This window comes from Chlorocebus sabaeus, chromosome 1 (assembly GCF_047675955.1).
Source record: "Chlorocebus sabaeus isolate Y175 chromosome 1, mChlSab1.0.hap1, whole genome shotgun sequence".
Classification (NCBI taxonomy): domain Eukaryota; kingdom Metazoa; phylum Chordata; class Mammalia; order Primates; family Cercopithecidae; genus Chlorocebus; species Chlorocebus sabaeus.
This window is the reverse complement of record NC_132904.1, coordinates 12,677,734-12,694,131: the sequence shown is the minus strand read 5'-3', so window position 1 is coordinate 12,694,131 and position 16,398 is coordinate 12,677,734. Positions and strand designations below refer to the sequence as shown.

At 51.4% G+C, this 16,398-nt stretch overlaps 1 protein-coding gene across 7 annotated transcripts in view; it reads right to left on the bottom strand.

The window, feature by feature from the left end:
- The window catches only part of VPS37C (VPS37C subunit of ESCRT-I), a 30,690-nt gene that overhangs the window by 6,344 nt on the left and 7,948 nt on the right, over positions 1-16,398 (bottom strand). For 5 of the 7 annotated variants that reach the window (XM_073015743.1, XM_073015734.1, XM_007996458.3 and 2 more), the window contains one exon: positions 2,150-2,248. In XM_073015743.1, coding sequence (XP_072871844.1) covers positions 2,150-2,242 — 93 coding nt within the window. In that variant the 5' untranslated portion in view covers positions 2,243-2,248. Of the gene's footprint in view, positions 1-301; positions 2,122-2,149; positions 2,249-3,956; positions 4,550-16,398 lie in introns of those variants that run through there. The other 2 variants (XM_007996468.3, XM_073015750.1) reach the window with 2 other exon arrangements.

Genomic DNA, 16,398 nt, shown 5'->3' with positions numbered 1-16,398 from the left:
AGTGTGAAGTCCTCCCCGTCACTGAAAACAGGTAAGACTAAAAATAGGTAAATAAAAGCTGTTTTCACATGTTTTGCTGCTTCTGAATTCAGTCTGTCCTAGTATATTACTTTGGTGGAAATAAGCAGGAAGAATCTATACTCATACAGATATATAGCTAGAAAAGGAAGGAGTCGCTACTAACCTTTACAGATAATTATCAATTTTCTTTGAATCTACAGCAAAACTCGACAAGAAGTATCTAAGTTCTTAAAAGTTGCTATGTAAAATTTAAAACTTAGCCAGGTGTGGTGGTGTGCACCTGTAGTCCCAGCTACTCGGGAGGCTGAGGTGGAGGGCTGTTTGAGTTCAGGAGGTCGAGGCTGCCGTGAGCCATGATGGTGCCACTGCACTCCAGCCTGGGCAACAAAGTAAGACCCTGCCTAAAAAAATAAAACTTTTAAAAAATTGCAAAGTGGGAGATAAAACCACTCTGATTAACTATCCTTACTAAGTTACAGTGTTTCCTTTCTACATCCGGCCCCCACCCCAAAGTAGCTCCCCTCCACACGCCCCTCCATGCACACTCTTCTACATGGAGAGCCCCTGCCACCTCCCTTCTCTCCAAGCCGCGTCCATGCCCCAAACTAAGAGAGAGCTCCTGTCTCTTCTCACAAACCCACAGTGACTCAATTACTGTCTTACAGCCCATGATAAAAAAGTTTGCCAGTGGTCTGAAGTCTAAGTGGCTTGTCCTGCTTCATTTCCCCCTGATCCACGAGTGTTTTTTTCCCTCAGAGAGTTCAGATCGATGGGACAGGTGTGGCTGCACACCACAAAATACAAATGCCTTCTGCCCAAGAGGTCACTTCTGCTCACATTTCCCATGATTCTCTGCTTTGTCACAATTCTGTCCGCCTGCTCAGTTCTGCACACTCTAGAGGCAGGCCTTGAGCTTCCCATGGCACCACACTCACAGTGCTTCATATGTGACCAAGGAATGCAGGCAGAGCCGCACTGTGCCTAGCACCAGGCCAGGCAGGAGCAATGCCCTGGCAGAGCTCACAGCCTCACAGGCCATTTGAGTCGGCCCTGGGGCTTCGACAAGCAAGCTTTGCTCCATGTCCTTGCTGAGGACTGAAAAAGCCCTAGGGTGGCAGGATGTGCCCCATGGTGTCCACCTCTCCTCACAATCTGCCCACCAGGAGGTCTTTTAAACCCAATGCTCAGTCACCTCCAACCCCAGTGAAGATTCCTCACTTAGGAAGTAGAGCAGGCAGCAGGCGGCAAGAGTGCAAGCCAGAACAGAAGCAGGGGACTCACCGGCCTGGTGCCCTGCCATGGCATGGAAGCACAGAGACACTGGATGGGGGAGCGTCATTCTTTCTTTCAAAATACTACAAGTTCACAGAAGAGATGCACCATACCTGCTCATCCATGCAAGTAAACATGTACTCCAAATACAAACCAAATGACTGGCATGACTTGCATTCGTGTCTCTCCCTCACATTAGGGACAGGAAGTGGGAGCTTCCAGAACAATGGATGAGCTGCAGTCACTCAATGGGTGACCGTGGGTATTTCTGGCTGTGTGGCCTCACCTCTCCCATCTCGCAGGGGACATCCCAGGGTCACAGGAGATACGGGGCAAGGAACATCTTTTATTAAGTGTAAATCTCTGCACAGGCAGGATTCTGTTTGTTTCCACAGGGACTCTGTGATTAAGAGCAAGAGGATTAGGGAGCAATTATGAGGAGAAACAGGATCCGATGGGAGATGAGCCAGATCTCAGCCCGAGAATGGCTCCTAGAAGCCTGAGAGTCACCTGGAGATACAGGCTCGCACAAGGCTCTTGGGGAAAAGTGGGTACAAAACCACGCCAGTGCTTTGAGGAGCTGCCTCCAGATCTGGGCTGGAACGACAGTGTGGGGACCTGGGACATTTGGGTCCTGGGAAGGCACCAGGAGGCGCGGACTCCCTAGCACTGCCAAGAACTCCCAGGAACTGGTCTGAAGCCTCAGGGATTCCTCTGAGTCCAAACCAGGATGAAGTTCACAGAAAAGGGGGATGAATTTGGCCACAACTTCCAATAAGCCAGCATCCTTCACAAGTGCCTCTTAACAAGCCTCATCTGCAGGCCTCTGTTGGACCCCATACCAGCCTCCCTCTACCTCAGGGGACTCCAGGGCCAGCTGGTCAATCGCCTCCGAGTCATTCTGCAACTCCTCCAGCTCCTGCAGGGTCTTATCCTTCAGCGTCTCCATCCTTCCCTGTGAACACAGCGACACCAAAGTAACGAACGGGCAGCCCAACAGGAAGGGACCCCCGAGCCTGTACATATGATTTACCAAAAACAAACTGGAGTTTTCCTGCGATAATACCACCCCACTGGGAAGCTCGAGGAGGGGCAGAGATCTCTGAGAGCACATTCCTGCGGCTCAGCCCACCCCCTCCCCAGGGAGACCAAGGAGCTGCTTCCTCCACCCTCTCCTGAGCAACAGGATATGTGAAAGTACTTGCAGCCAGAAGCAAAACCACAAGCCTCGGGTGCTAGATGGAGCTCCCCAGGGAGCAGAGAGGAAAAGGCAGGAGGAGAGGGCCAGGCAGCAGGGACAGAGACTAAGTCTGGCCCAAGGCTGCCTGCAAGCACTGATGCCATCATGCCCTCTGGTAGGTGTCTATTTCTGTCCGAACCAGAAATACACCAAGCTCCTCACATGGGGGCTTTGCTGGCTTCGACATCACCGGTTCAACTATGTCACTGCTTGTTACATTTAGTGCTCCAGAAACCTCAGGTTTCCCTCCAGAATTCCCCTCAACTGCAGCCCTCTCCATGTGTCACCAAAATGGACTGTCATATGTGCACCCTCATAGGAGCAGGAAAAAAAAAAAAAATTCAGCCAGTTGGCCTCGCAGGCAATCAGGAAGGAAGGAAATTGACTGACCCAAAGAGGACATCTGCTTTGACGGATAGCTGGTGTCAGCAGCCCTCTCCCTGTCACTCTGCCTAGAGGGCCATCAATTGTCTGTGTGGTAGATGGGTCACAGCCAGGCCCAGGAGGGAACCCCAAGGACTGAAGACAGGAAGCACAAATACACCCAGCACCTGCTTCCTTTCTGCTGACAGGGTCCTCCATTTTCATCTGGTATCTTTTCCAGAGGTGCATTCCATAGGTTTTTTTTTTTTTTTTTTTTTTGCTTTTTTTTTTAGACATGGTCTCGCTGTTGCCTAGGCTGGAGAGCAATGGCACAAACAGGGCTCACTGCAGCCTTGATTTCCTGGGCTCAGATGATCCTCCCACCTCAACCTCCTGATAGCTGGCACTATAGGCGTGCGTTACCACCTCCAGCTAAGTTTTACAATTTTTGTAGAGACAGGGTCTCACTAGTTTGCCCAGGCTGGTCTCGAACTACTGGGCTCAAACGATTCTCCTGCCTTGGCCTCCCAAAGCACTGGGATTACAGGTGTGCGCCACCATGTCCAGCTCCATAGCTTTCACGTTGGTTTTTCTCATTACAAAGGTTATGTTAGTTTTCAAAAGATTCCAGCACCACAGAAATCTAGGGTCCTCCACAGCCCACCTGCACCAGGACTCAGCTACGGTGAGCCAAGGCTGACAACCCAGCTGAGAAGGCGTTCTAGAATCAAGGACCAAGGTTACAGCTGTGTGGTCAGATGCAACCTTCTCCAGGTCTCAGTTTCCCCATTTGCAGCAGGGAAGGGAATGACATCTCCCAGGGCCATCAGAAAGATAAGAGGAGGACTGAGAAACGATACATGTTCCCATGTACCAGGAAGTCCCAGTGCACTCCTCAGGGGACCCCTCACCCGCTCAAGGGTGCCCTGGTTTAAACAACAAATCATATGGCCACTGATAAAGAGCTACCCATACAGGGACGTGACCAGTGTTTGTTATGTCCTGAGGGTTAAAAGTGGCCCCAACCTCTAAGCAGGGATTGCCAAACTTCAGTGTGCACCTGAATGCCAGGAAAGCTCACTGAGGATACAGGTGGCCGGCCCCTCCCACAGAGCTCTGCATCAGTAGGTCAGGGCAGGGTCCAGAAATCCGGAATTCCTCCTGGAGAGACTGACACAGTTGGTCCAGGGCCAGATTTTGGGACGATAACAGCTCCATGCCAGTCGTATCACAGTGGAGATCCCTGGTTTCTGAGCAAGGACAACGTCAGCTTTCCCTGTGCCGTTCTCCCCTAACAAGGAGAGGTAGCAGCAGCCATGTCATATGCAGACAGGGTATCAGAAAGGTTAGAGTCACAGCCAGCAAACGGCAGAGCCAAAATTCAAACCTGCCTTCTGTCCACACATCACCTTACTGCTCCAAAACCCTTGGTCTAAAAGCCCCAGAGCCAGGTCAGACATGGTGGCTCACACCTGTAATCTCAACACTTTGGGAGATCAAGGTGGAAGGCTCATTTGTGGCCACGAGTTCAAGACCAGCCTAGGTAATATAGCATCTGATTGTAAAAACTGTAAAATGAAATAAAATAATGAAAATAAGTAAAAGCTGGGCCAGGCGCAGTGGCTTATGCCTGTAATCCCAGCACTTTGGGAGGCCGAGGTAGGCAGATCGCCTAAGGTCAGGAGTTCGCGACCAGCCTGGCCAACATGGTGAAACCCTGTCTCTACTAAAAATACAAAATTAGCCTGGCGTGGTGGCGCATGCCTAAATCCCAGTTACTCAGGAGGCTGAGGCAGGAGAATCACTTGAACCCGGGAGGCGGAGGTTACAGTGAGTGCAGATCATGCCACTGCACTCCAGCCTGGGCAACTGAGAGAGACTCGGTCTCAAAAAAAAAGAAGAAAAAAAAAGAAGTAAAAGCTGGCACTGGCGCAGTGGAAGAGCAGCCTGCAGTTGGCCTGGGCTGGAGCAGAACTCTGGGAGGAACACTGGCAGCACACTCCAAATCCAAACCCAAATGAATTGGCCACAAACAGGAGATACTGAAACACATCAGGGGAGCAGGCTCCAGCCAGCCAGAGACAGCTCGAGTCCAGGCCCCGCCCCTCGCACAGGTGGAACCTCCCTGAGCCTTGAGTTCTTCACCAGTAAAATAAGACTCACAACAGCACCTCCCTCACAGGGCGGGTGCGAGGTTCAGTGGAATAGCACAGGCAAAGTGCTGGCTCCGTGCCAGGCCTGGCCTGGAACAGGACTTGCCGGGCCACAGCAGCTGCACCCACACCGGCTCCACCCCAGGGGAGGCCCGCCACCAAGCATCTGCTCACTCCGCAGTCAGGGCACAGCACCACAGGTGCAGCCAAGTGGAGGACGGAAGCTCTGTCGCGGGCAGCTGGCCGACCACACACACACAGCACAGTCAGCACCACCATCTGTCCAGCAGGTTCAGGACTCAGTCTCATACTCGGAGGTCTCACGTGTGGGGAGGCCCCACGTGTGGGGAGGCCCCGAGAAGAGCCGAGATTCCCTGGGACAGGCACCAACTCCCCCGCCCAGCTGCTTACCATGGGAGGTGCCACCAGATGTTCAACAAGTATCACATTGAATAAGGTTAACACAGCCTCCAACAACACAAACTTTTTGGTCTCAGGAACCCTTTTCGCTCCCAATGTTACGGAGGACGCCAAAGAGTTTTGTTTATGTGGATTATAGCTATCGGTATTTACCATGTTAGAAATTAAAAGTGGAAGAAAAGATTTTTGAAACCAGGTCTCGCTCTATCGCTCAGGCTAGAGTGCAATGGCATGAACTCAGCTCACTTCGGCCTCACATCTCCCAGATTCAAGCAATCCTCCCACCTCAGCCTCCTGAGTAACCAGGACTAGCAGGCATGTGCCACCACACACCCAGCTAATTTATTTTTTTAATTTTTTGTAAAGATGGGGTCTCACTATTTGATCCAGGCTGGTCTCAAACTCCTGTACTGAAGTAATCCTCCTGCCTTGGCCTCCCAAAGTGCTGGGATAACAGGTGTGAGCCACCACACCCAGCCGAGAAATTTTTAAAACACAAGAATACACAAACAACACCTTCCATTAGCTTCCTGAATGACGACATGATCATGGGCCATGCAGCCTCTGAAAACTGCACTGTACACTCATGCAAGAAAAGAGGGTGACGAAAGAAAGTCATGTCTCAGAATGATGATGAAAACCACTCTAACCTCATGGATGTCCTGAAAGGGTTTTTGGAAACCTCCAGGAGTCCCCCTGAAACACACTTTGAGAGCCACTGGTCTAGAGGTTAAGAGATGAGACTCTGGAGCCGAACTGCCTCAGGATGAACCCAGGTCTGCCACTTACTAGCTGTGCCATCGAACCCCTTTGTGCCTCAGTTTCTCACTCTGTAAAACAGAGCAGTGTGAGGAACATACTAAGCACCACTAAGCATTTGCTGCTATGACACTGGCAACCCTCTTACACAGTGGGCGTCAATATCACCCCAACCTCACAGGGGAGGCTGAGAGAGGTGACGTTACTTGCCCAAGGTCATGCAGTTTGGAATGGCAATGTCTTTACTGGTCCAGGAATTCTCAACACGTGCCTCTTTTTAGAGTCCTTGAGTCCTAAGTCCTCCTCCAGACCTAGAACCGCAGAATCTCCAGTATTCTTTTTTTTTTTTTTTTTAATGGAGTCTTGTTCTGTCGCCCAGGCTGGAGTGCAGTGGTGCAATCTCAGCTCACTGCAATCTCTACCTCTCAGGTTCAAGCGATTCTCCTGCCTTAGCCTCTTGAGTAGCTGGAATTACAGATGCCTGACACCAGCCTGGCTAATTTTTGTATTTTAAGTAGAGATGGGGGTTTCACCATGTTGGCCAGGCTGGTCTTGAACTCCTGACCTCAAGTGATCCACCTGCCTCAGTCTCCCAAAGTGCTGGGATTATACGTGTGAGCCACTGCACTCGGCCAATTCTTTTTTTTTTTTTTTTTTTGAGATGGAATTTCACTCTTGTTGCCCAGGCTGGAGTGCAACGGTGCAATCTTGGCTCACTGCAACCTCCACTTCCCGGGTTCAAGTGATTCTCCAACCTCAGCTTCCCCAGTAGCTGGAATTACAGGCATGTGCCACCACGCCCAGCTAATTTTGTATTTTTAGTAGAGACAGGGTTTCTCCATGTTGATCAGGCTGATCTTGAACTCCCAACCTCAAGTGATCCACCTGCCTCAGCCTCCCTAACTGCTGGGATTACAGGCATGAGCCACCGCGCCTGGCTGATTCTTAATTTTTAATGAAGTTTTCATTTTAACTAGGCTACCCGGGTCTGACGAGTTTGGCATCTATTATCCTATTTTCCCCTTTCCCCACCACTCTGGGGGAACTCAGGTGGATGCAACCCCATTTGACAGAGGAAAAGCAAAGACCCCAGGGGAGGAAGGCCCTTGTCACCCAGTCACAGCAGAGGCAGGAGGAGAACACAGGCAGTGCTGTTTCTACAGAGTGAGTCCCCGCACAGGACCCCAAGGGCACTTCCTAAGACTTGGCTCTGTGTGGACACAGCGGGACAGGTGACACCCAGGTGCACAAGACAGGAGTCTTCATGCTGGGATTTAGGCTTCAGATTTGTAGTGATGTGACAATGCACGTTACAGAGGGAGGCAGCGTCACACACTGTCAAGACCAAGAGGCTGAACGTCACGGCCACGGCTCATGAGAAGAGTGCCCAAGCTCTGGCCAGCTCCGCAGGGGAGATCCACGTGAAAACAGTGCCTGCCACAATGTCAGGCTTCTAACAGGCCAGGAGTCCCCCCTACACGGAGGCTGAGTCTGGGAAAGGGACTGGGGGCCTCCACCAAGCTGGTACCTCCTCTGCTCATGGGGCTCCCATTTCAGAAGGCACTGCCGGCATGTGCCAGACAAACATGTCCCAAACGAGGAGTGCTCAGAACCCTACTACCAACTTTGCCAAATAGCTGGAGGCCAGATGTTCTTTTGGGGACTCAATTTTCCTTATCTGTAAAATGGGCAAACAAACCCTTACATGGCTCTGTTCTTCTGAAATCAAAGCCCTCTGCACATCACACTGGTCTTTAATTGAAACAATAAAGAGATCAAGGCCCTCTGTACACTCCACATCCTCTCCAGTGCGTAAAACCAGCATGAGCTTAAGTGGTCCCTATTTCACAGATAAAATGAATTCCAGACAGAAGCAGGAAGGATACTACCCCTGTGTGGGTGTTTCCATTTCACCAACATCTTTGCCCCACCTGCTCGGCCTATCAGAGGGCTGTGATGAGGATAAGGTGTTTAGCCATAAGGCCCGAGATCCAGAGATTAGGAGCCCACGCAAGCACGCTGATTATCCCGTCCCTCCCTGTTCTGCCTCCAGGTTGGGGAGGCCCACCTCACCGCCCTCACACAGCATCTCAGGCTGGGCAGGCAAGTGCCACCTTGTGGGGTTTACTGCAGCATCGCCCACCCCTGGAAATTACGGGTCCCTTTCTCTCACCAGTGCCACAGCCATCACCCGCTCCTCAGAGCCACCAGCGAGGCTGAAAGCAGCAAGGCACTTCCCTGGGTCCCTAATATGGAGAAGGAAGAACAGGAAACTCTTTTGCCCACAGCCCACAGAGCTACCAACTAAGAAGGTGCCACTGAAGCCCGGCCATCCACTGCTGGCGGCGTCTGACTCCATCACCCAACGGGAGGGACAAATCCAAAATAACACTTCTCAGAGTGACCCCGGCCACCGTGGACATCTCAAAGTAGAGAACTTGGGGGTTCCTAAGATATCCTTCGGGGACCCAGAGTCCTTGCGCTTTTGCTTCTGGAGGGTGTGACGAGTCCAACTACCTGGGCCCCTCAATACCAGGGCCCTGGCCCAGAGCCCCTCCCACTGCCAAGATGCCCGGGAGGATGTGGCATTGCTCTGGTGACCTCCGGGGTTTGCTACGCAGGAGTGGGGAGTTGTTGAGGGTGAGAATAAACCAATCCCTTGAAGACAAGAATCTCTCACTCATCTTCATCAACCCAAGCCCAGTAGACTGGCTCTCAGATGGCTCACAATAACGTTTGCTCAAAAAGTGATGGAGACAGGAAGGAGAGAACGAGTCAGTGAAGACATGGGGACATAGAACGGGGCCTTCTTCCCCTCACCCCCGCCTGCTCCCATTTCTCCACTCCCTTATTGAATCAATACTTATGAAGCAATTGCATTGCCAAGAACACTGGGAGACCCGCATCAAGGGAGGAAGGATAAATGGGGTAAGCAGGATGTGAGCAAATATTTGTGGAGTTCTTACTATGAGCCAGACACGGCATTCACAGGTAAGAGCTGATCCTAACTCTCAAGTAACTCAGTTTCATTTTAAAAAGCCAAAAATACTCACAATAATTTATCATGAATATAGGTGAGAGTGGTGGAACAGAGGCAGAGACCAATGGACTAAGGAGGAGAGACAGGCCACTCTGTGGGCCTGGAAAGCTTGGCCACAGGGGTCTGCGCGTGCCAGCCCAGGTGGAGCCACTGCAGATCCAAGTGGCTGGGAGGGGAGAAGGAGGGAGGGCTGCGGGGCAGGCGGCTGCACAGCTTCACAGGTACAGCAGAAAACACCTTTTCTGGAGCGATATCATCAACTCGAAAGTGATCTGGCTGGGAGGGAACAAGGTGAGAAAGCTATGCGTGAGCCAGTCTGTGTTCCTTGCACAGAGAAGAGGAATAGTGCCCCTGGTTCTTCACTAACAGCATCTGAGAAGGAAGAACATTTGCTTTTGTTTTTTCCTTTTGCTTTTTAAAGTTGTCTCTCTGCAGTTCTCACCCCCATCAAAGGTCCCAAACCCAGTGGCCTGCAAGGGCCAGGCCGGCAATAGGAGGCCAAGCACCAGGCAGGGAGTGTGTCTGGCTAGAAAGCTGCCCTGCTGATTCCAGGCCCCTCCTGCAACCTTGCCAGCTTTCCCAGACCCTTCCGCTCTCCAAAGGGAAGCCAGAAATCTACATCTAGGTGCATCTTCCCATTTTTAAATTTCAGCTCAAAGCTGTGAGAAACTCTGAGTGGGCCACCAAAACCCACCGGCTGCTGTGTGTGACCTGAACTGACGCCATATCCTCTATGAGAGACAAGTGCAAGGGTACGGATCACAGAAAAGGGAGTGGGGCAGAGGGGAGAGGTGACAAAGACATCCCACGGGAGTCCTGGAACCCCACCGTTTGCCACAATGCACTGAAAGGAGGTTGGGGTGGGGACACAGGCTGAACGCGCTGGAGCTTTGCTATCAGAACCAAGCAAGCAGCATTTCTGGGTGCAGCCGGACCGGCCATCTGGCACCTGTTGCTTTGATCTCTGGTCTCAACTTCTTTCCATTACTTTTTATCTTGACTAAATCGATCCCACAGGTCTCGAGCACAGGGTACATGATCTGGTAAAAGATAGCGCAGGGCTGGTGGATCTACGCCAAAGGCAGGGCCATGTCCCCAGCAGGGGAGGCCACAGAACTTCCTAACAGACATGGAAGGGGGACCCCGGGGGGGGGTTCAAACTTGGGACAGCCTTCCAGATCTGTTCTTATCGGAAAAAAAAAGTCATGCACTGATGGTTTTGCTCAATGAGCTAATCAGCTCAAAAACAAATCGTTTCCACTGATCAGAGATCCTTTCCAAGGATAACCTTCAAAAAAAAAAAGCTGAACTGTAAAATGCAGCATTTTCTAGACAGTGAGGGCACTGAGATCAGACTGTAGGATGCCAGTCCCAGAGACAACTTGCACTGCCCTCACCCCTTGCCCCTAAGTGGTTCATGCCAAGTCTCCCCCAAAATTCTGCGTCTGCACAGAATTCTGTCCTGTGCAGCAAGTAATTTGAAAACAGAAGCCTTGAGTTTGTGCTTTGGCTCCACAGCTCTCTAACTGTGTGGCCGTCATCAAGTCTTTTAACCTGGATTTCCTTAATGGGGCACCATGGTGATAATCCCACCTTAGGGGTTGCTGTGTGGCTCAGAGAAGCAAACAGCCCAAAAAGAGCTTTGCAAACTCCTGAGCACTGAACAAATATAAATTACTCCACCTCCTGGCGTTACTCCTGCAACCCCTGGGCTGCAATCTTGTGTCAAGTGAAACAGCTGCTGACATTGGGCAGGGGGGTTCCAGCCTCCACTGGCTCCAGCACCCAGGAGCCGAAGCACAGCTCCCACCACTCCCCTCGCCTTACCAACAACACTTACTTGTCAGTGACCTCAAGCCCGAAATCACACTGCAAGGACAGCTGTGATATCCCCTAGTTTCTTAGAATTCCCCACATCCACCTATGGTACCAGAAAAAGCTAGTACCAGAAAAAGCAACCTGCAAAGTCCAACCTGCACGTGTTAAAAAGGAACTGGCCCCATCTTACCCCATGTGTCAGAAACACCTGCTGTTGCCTTAGAAACCTTCCTAATTGTGCTACTGAATGAGGAAATACTTGTGGGCCTGATCTGGTTTTCTTTTCCCAGAATGATTCCAGCTGTGTATCCAAGTGCCAGACTGTTTTGTTTCCTGACTTCCCACAGGAAGTTAAAAAAAAAAAAAATCAAATCATCAAGTTCTTCTCACTGGTCCCAAAGCAGCACTGAACTGACCTTCCCACAACTGGAAAAGTTACCGTGTAAACCATGGAGAGGGAGGCGTATTTAGTTTTCTTTGTTTAAGAGATGAAGGCCTCACTCTGTCACTCTGTTGTCCAGGCTGGAGTGCAGGGGCGCAACATGAGCTCACTTCACAGCCTCAAACTCATGGGCTCAAGCAATCCACCTCACCTCCCAAGTAGCTGGGAGTCCAGGCCTGTGCCACTGCCCCCACCTGTTTTTCATCCTTTCTAAGGAACTGCTGGGGTTGGGGCTGGGGTGGGGTTGGAGATTCCTCCCACCCACCCGGGATAAACAGTTAAGACGACATGAAGAGGGGCCGGACGCGGTGGCTCAAGCCTGTAATCTCAGCACTTTGGGAGGCCAAGGTGGGCGGACCACGAGGTCAGGAGATCAAGACCATCCTGGCTAACACAGTGAAACACCGTCTCTACTAAAAATACAAAAAAATGAGCCGGCTGTGGTGGCGGGCGCCTGTGGTCCCAGCTACTCGGGAGGCTGAGGCAGGAGAATGGCGTGAACCCGGGAGGCGGAGCTTGCAGTGAGCCGAGATCTCGCCACTGCACTCCAGCCTGGACAACAGAGTGAGACTCTGTCTTAAAAAAGAAAAAAGAAAAAAAAAGACTACGTGAAGAGGCTTTAGAGACGAAAACTCCTGGATTTCAATCCCATCCTGACCCTTCACTAGCTCTATCACCATAGGCACATTATTCGGCCTTTCTCATTCTGTTTCTCATTTGTAAAATGGGGCTAATACTACCAACACCATGGGATTGTAAGGATTAAATGAGAATTAAATAAGACCACCAAGGAGCAGGTCCGGCGCCCGGCAGTACTCATTCCCACACCCTCACAGCTTCCTGTTAGGAAATGCTGCCTGTCAGCTGTGCCAGGCACCCAGCTAGGTCTGGAACCAGAGGACTCTGAAAGCGCTGATCCCAGACGGAAGCAAAGGGTGTGGCTTTCTGAAAGAAGCTCCAAACCAATCTAGACAAGAGGCCTCAAAAATAAGCATACATGGGGGAATGCACAATCTCTCATAAGGAAATTGCTTTATGAAGGAAACTGTCATCTTTACATAAATATTTATATAACAACTGACTGTTCCTCAATCCACTGAAAAACTCCATCTGACCCCCCTTTGCCCAGAGGCAGGGCCGTCAAGTGAGAAGACTCAAGAATAATGAGCCCACTCACTGTGCCAAATGCTGGGAGGCACCCAGAGTGGCAGAAGACCAGGAAACTAAGCCGCTCGGCTGGCTGGGAGGCTCTAACAGCACCGGGCAGGCCGCAGAGCCCAGCGCTCACACCCTGCCCCTTACCCACAGGCTTGGCTTTGCTGACCCAGTCCGTCCCCTAAAGGGACTCCTCCCAAACCTGCTGAACCTGCGCACACACCTGCATTCCAGCATTCCCAGATCTCCACTCCCCTCGCTCATCAACGTTTTTTCTCCCCTAACCAGACTCTCCTCCCAGTCTCCTTTCCTATCAGTGACTTCAGCTCCTGGCCCTGACTTCCAGGTCAGCTCAGACATGTGAGTCCCTCCACCCGTGAGGTTCAATCACCAAGTTTTAGCTAGTCAGTGTTCCAAAGGCTCCCACACACACCCATCCCTGCCCTGTGCAGGCTGCAAACTAGTCCTCCCGTCTCCAGGGTCTCCTCCTCACAACCATCCCACCAGGCTCCCCGGATGTGTGTCCTATCACGCTGCTTCCCTAAGGCTGGCCGTCTTGCCCCGCTCCTCCCCTCACCTACCACCTGTCAAAGGGTGGCAGCAGAGGGAGACGGGTCGAGGAGCCTAACCAGTCTGGACAGGACGCCTCCCTCCTCTGCCCATTTGCCCAGTTTGGCCTAATCCTGTCACTTTCAACCTTTTTCAAAGGAGATTTTTTTTTTTTCCCCCCAAACAGAACATTTAATCCAAGCCATACTGCACAGAACACTTCACAACACATATGTTCTGGGCAAACGGGTCGGGGAGAGCCCTGCCCTCACAGTTCAGTTTCCCCCTTGACCTAGAGTTGGCCCCTGAGACCACCGTCCTAACCCCTTATCCCTGCTGCTCCCAACCCTCACCAGCCCCTCGCCTGGTCCCCTCCTCCACTCCCTTTCAGCTGTGATGTCTTGCCAGCAGTGCAGAGTGTGGGGAGTCATCAAACCAGGCCTTACCGCCTCCTGCCCAGTTGCCCTCCGGAGCCTCACTGTCCCATCAGTGTCAGGAACGGTGACAGGCCCTGGGTCTGAGGTTTAGAGGCTGCTCACAGGCCGGTGGCTGGCCCAGGTGTTCTACACGCAGCAACTCAGGTAACCCTCACCGTGCCTACGCCGCTGTCCATCCTCAGGCTTTCCTCATTTTAAATAGGAGAACGCTGAGGTTCTGTGCCTGCCCACAGTTTCCCAGGGAGGAAACGCAGAGCCTGAACTGCAACAGAGGCCGTCCAGCGTCATGGCCCATGCGCCTCACTGTGCTCGGCTGCCTCGATCAAGTCCACATCCACAGAACACCAGGCCTGGCTCTGGGGACCAACTTCATCAATGGTCATTGGTAAGGATATCTTCAACTAGACCCCTCAAGAGTAGAACCTGTTCTATTTTCTTTAGAACCCAGCATGATGCTGTCCTAACAAATACTAAAGTGGTAACTACTCTCCTTCACCAACCCTCAGACTGAAGTCTGAACAGGTGTACAGGCCCAGGAGCCCCGGCAGCACAGGAGCAGTGCCTCCTTTGAACCTCAGCTCTGCAGGGAAGACCCAGGGATTAAAGACTCTGAATCTGTAAGGCAGACAGCCCTGCACTCTCGCTTACTGGCTGGGGAGAGCCTGGGTGGGTGATTTAAAATCTCTGTGCCTCAGTGTCTTCTATAAGATGGAGCTTTTGTAAGAATGAATTGAGTTTCATGGCTAGAAAGTCTAAAGTCTGGCTCTCAGGCAAGGATCAATAAACAGCCGCTCGTGATTTCTATCACTGTGGCTGGGCACAGAAACTCAGCCCATTCTTACCTCTGCAACTCAAGCACTTCCCGTGTGGACTCTGAGGACAGAGAATTTAAGATTCCTCCAGAGATGGCATCAGTCAACAGAGGAACATAACTCCAATGGCTGGATGTGATCAGATCAACAGCATTCAGCGTCAGTCAAAATGATGGCCAAGAAACAGGTGATTGAATAGGCAGCTGGTTTTTGAAACTTCCTGCCAGTAAAGCTCAGCCACTTGGCAAGGCCTCTTCTTTGGCCCACAACTGACTTGAAAAGAAAAACATACTGACTTCACCCCAACTTCCACTTATATCTCCTTTGTCCCTACTGTTCAGATGACTCAGACAGGATTTCAATCTGCAGCTGTCCATCCGCCCCCACTTCTAATCTGCACAGAGCAAGCTGAGCAAGAGGATTCAACTGTCCCTTAAGGAGGGATCAAGAGGAAGGTCAAGGCAAAGACACACTCAGGATGAACATCCAGGAGTGTGCACCGGTCATGCAAGGTGTGTGTTCAAAGCCCAAGATGATGAGATCGCTGAGGTGTGGCCATCCTAGGCGGATATAAGGTGGTGCAGCTGCAGATCCTACCCCTGCCAGTGATAAGCCAGACCCAGAACTTCCGGGTCCAGTGGAATCATCCACAGGCAGACGGGTATAGCCACAGAAAAAGAGAAACCAAGCCAGGCCTTCTCAAATCAATTCTTGACTCAGGCAGGAATCCATGAAGGCCATTATCAAACAAAGGGTGGCAAAGCTGTATCCGTGACCACACTGAGCTCTGGACTCATTTTCATCCTTGTACAGAAAGTCTGCCCTGAGCCCGCCTCAGCCCTCTCCAGCCCTCTTTGACACCCCCCAGCAACCTTGGGAGAACACAGTCAGAGCTCCCACGGCCCTCCCATGGCTCCCCAGCATTTGGAATTATGTTCCAAATCTTGTGCTCTTTGGGTTGGTATACAACGCCCTGTATCAGCTGACCCCGAGCCTCTCTTTCTCCATGGGTTGCTCACACCATTCCGACTCTCTTTGTTCTACCTACTAGTCCCAGAACAAAAACCACACTTCCAGTCACTTGACATATATCCATCTCTAAAGATCAGTAAGACAGGGATCCTGTCCGGGAAGGAGTTCACAGCACAAGCTGCCCTGCCTTTGCTCTTCCTCTCTACTCTGCCCGGAATACTCTTTCCTACACTTTCCCCATCTAGAAAATGCCTGCTCCATCCCTCAAAAGCCGGCAACTCTCTAAAGCTTTCCTTGCTCCTTCCTCCCGAAGAGTTCATCCTGCCCTTCATGGTACCCTGTACTCAGCACATAGCATTTCTTATTTAGAAATCAGCATGTTCCTCCAGCAGGAGTGTGAGCTCCCCAAGGACACAACCCATGTCGTGTTTGTTTCTGCATCCCAGCGCCTAGGTCAACACTGGGCACATACAAGGTGATATGGTTTGGCTCGGTGTCCCCGCCCAAATCTCATCGTGAATTGTAATCCCCATAATCCCCACATGTGGAGGGAGGGACCTAGTGGGAGGTGATTGGATGGATTATGGGGGCAGTTTCCCCCATGCTGTTCTCGTGATAGTGAATGAGGTCTCATGAGCTATGATGGTTTTATCAGTGTTTGACAGTTTCTCCCACAGACACTCTCTCACCTGCCACCATGTGAGACGAGCCCACTTCACCTTCCGCCATGACTGTAACTTTCCTGAGGCCTCCCAAACATGCGGAAGTGAGAGTCACTTAAACCTCTTTCCCTTATTAGTTACCCAGTCTTGGGCAGTTCTTTTTATTACAGCAGTGTGAAAAAACAGACGAATACACCAGGCATCCAAGGAATGCTGACTGGACAGGGACTTCCGCTTTTGGCTAACATGGAGGGAGAGGCACTAGATTTACTCTCCTGCCTCA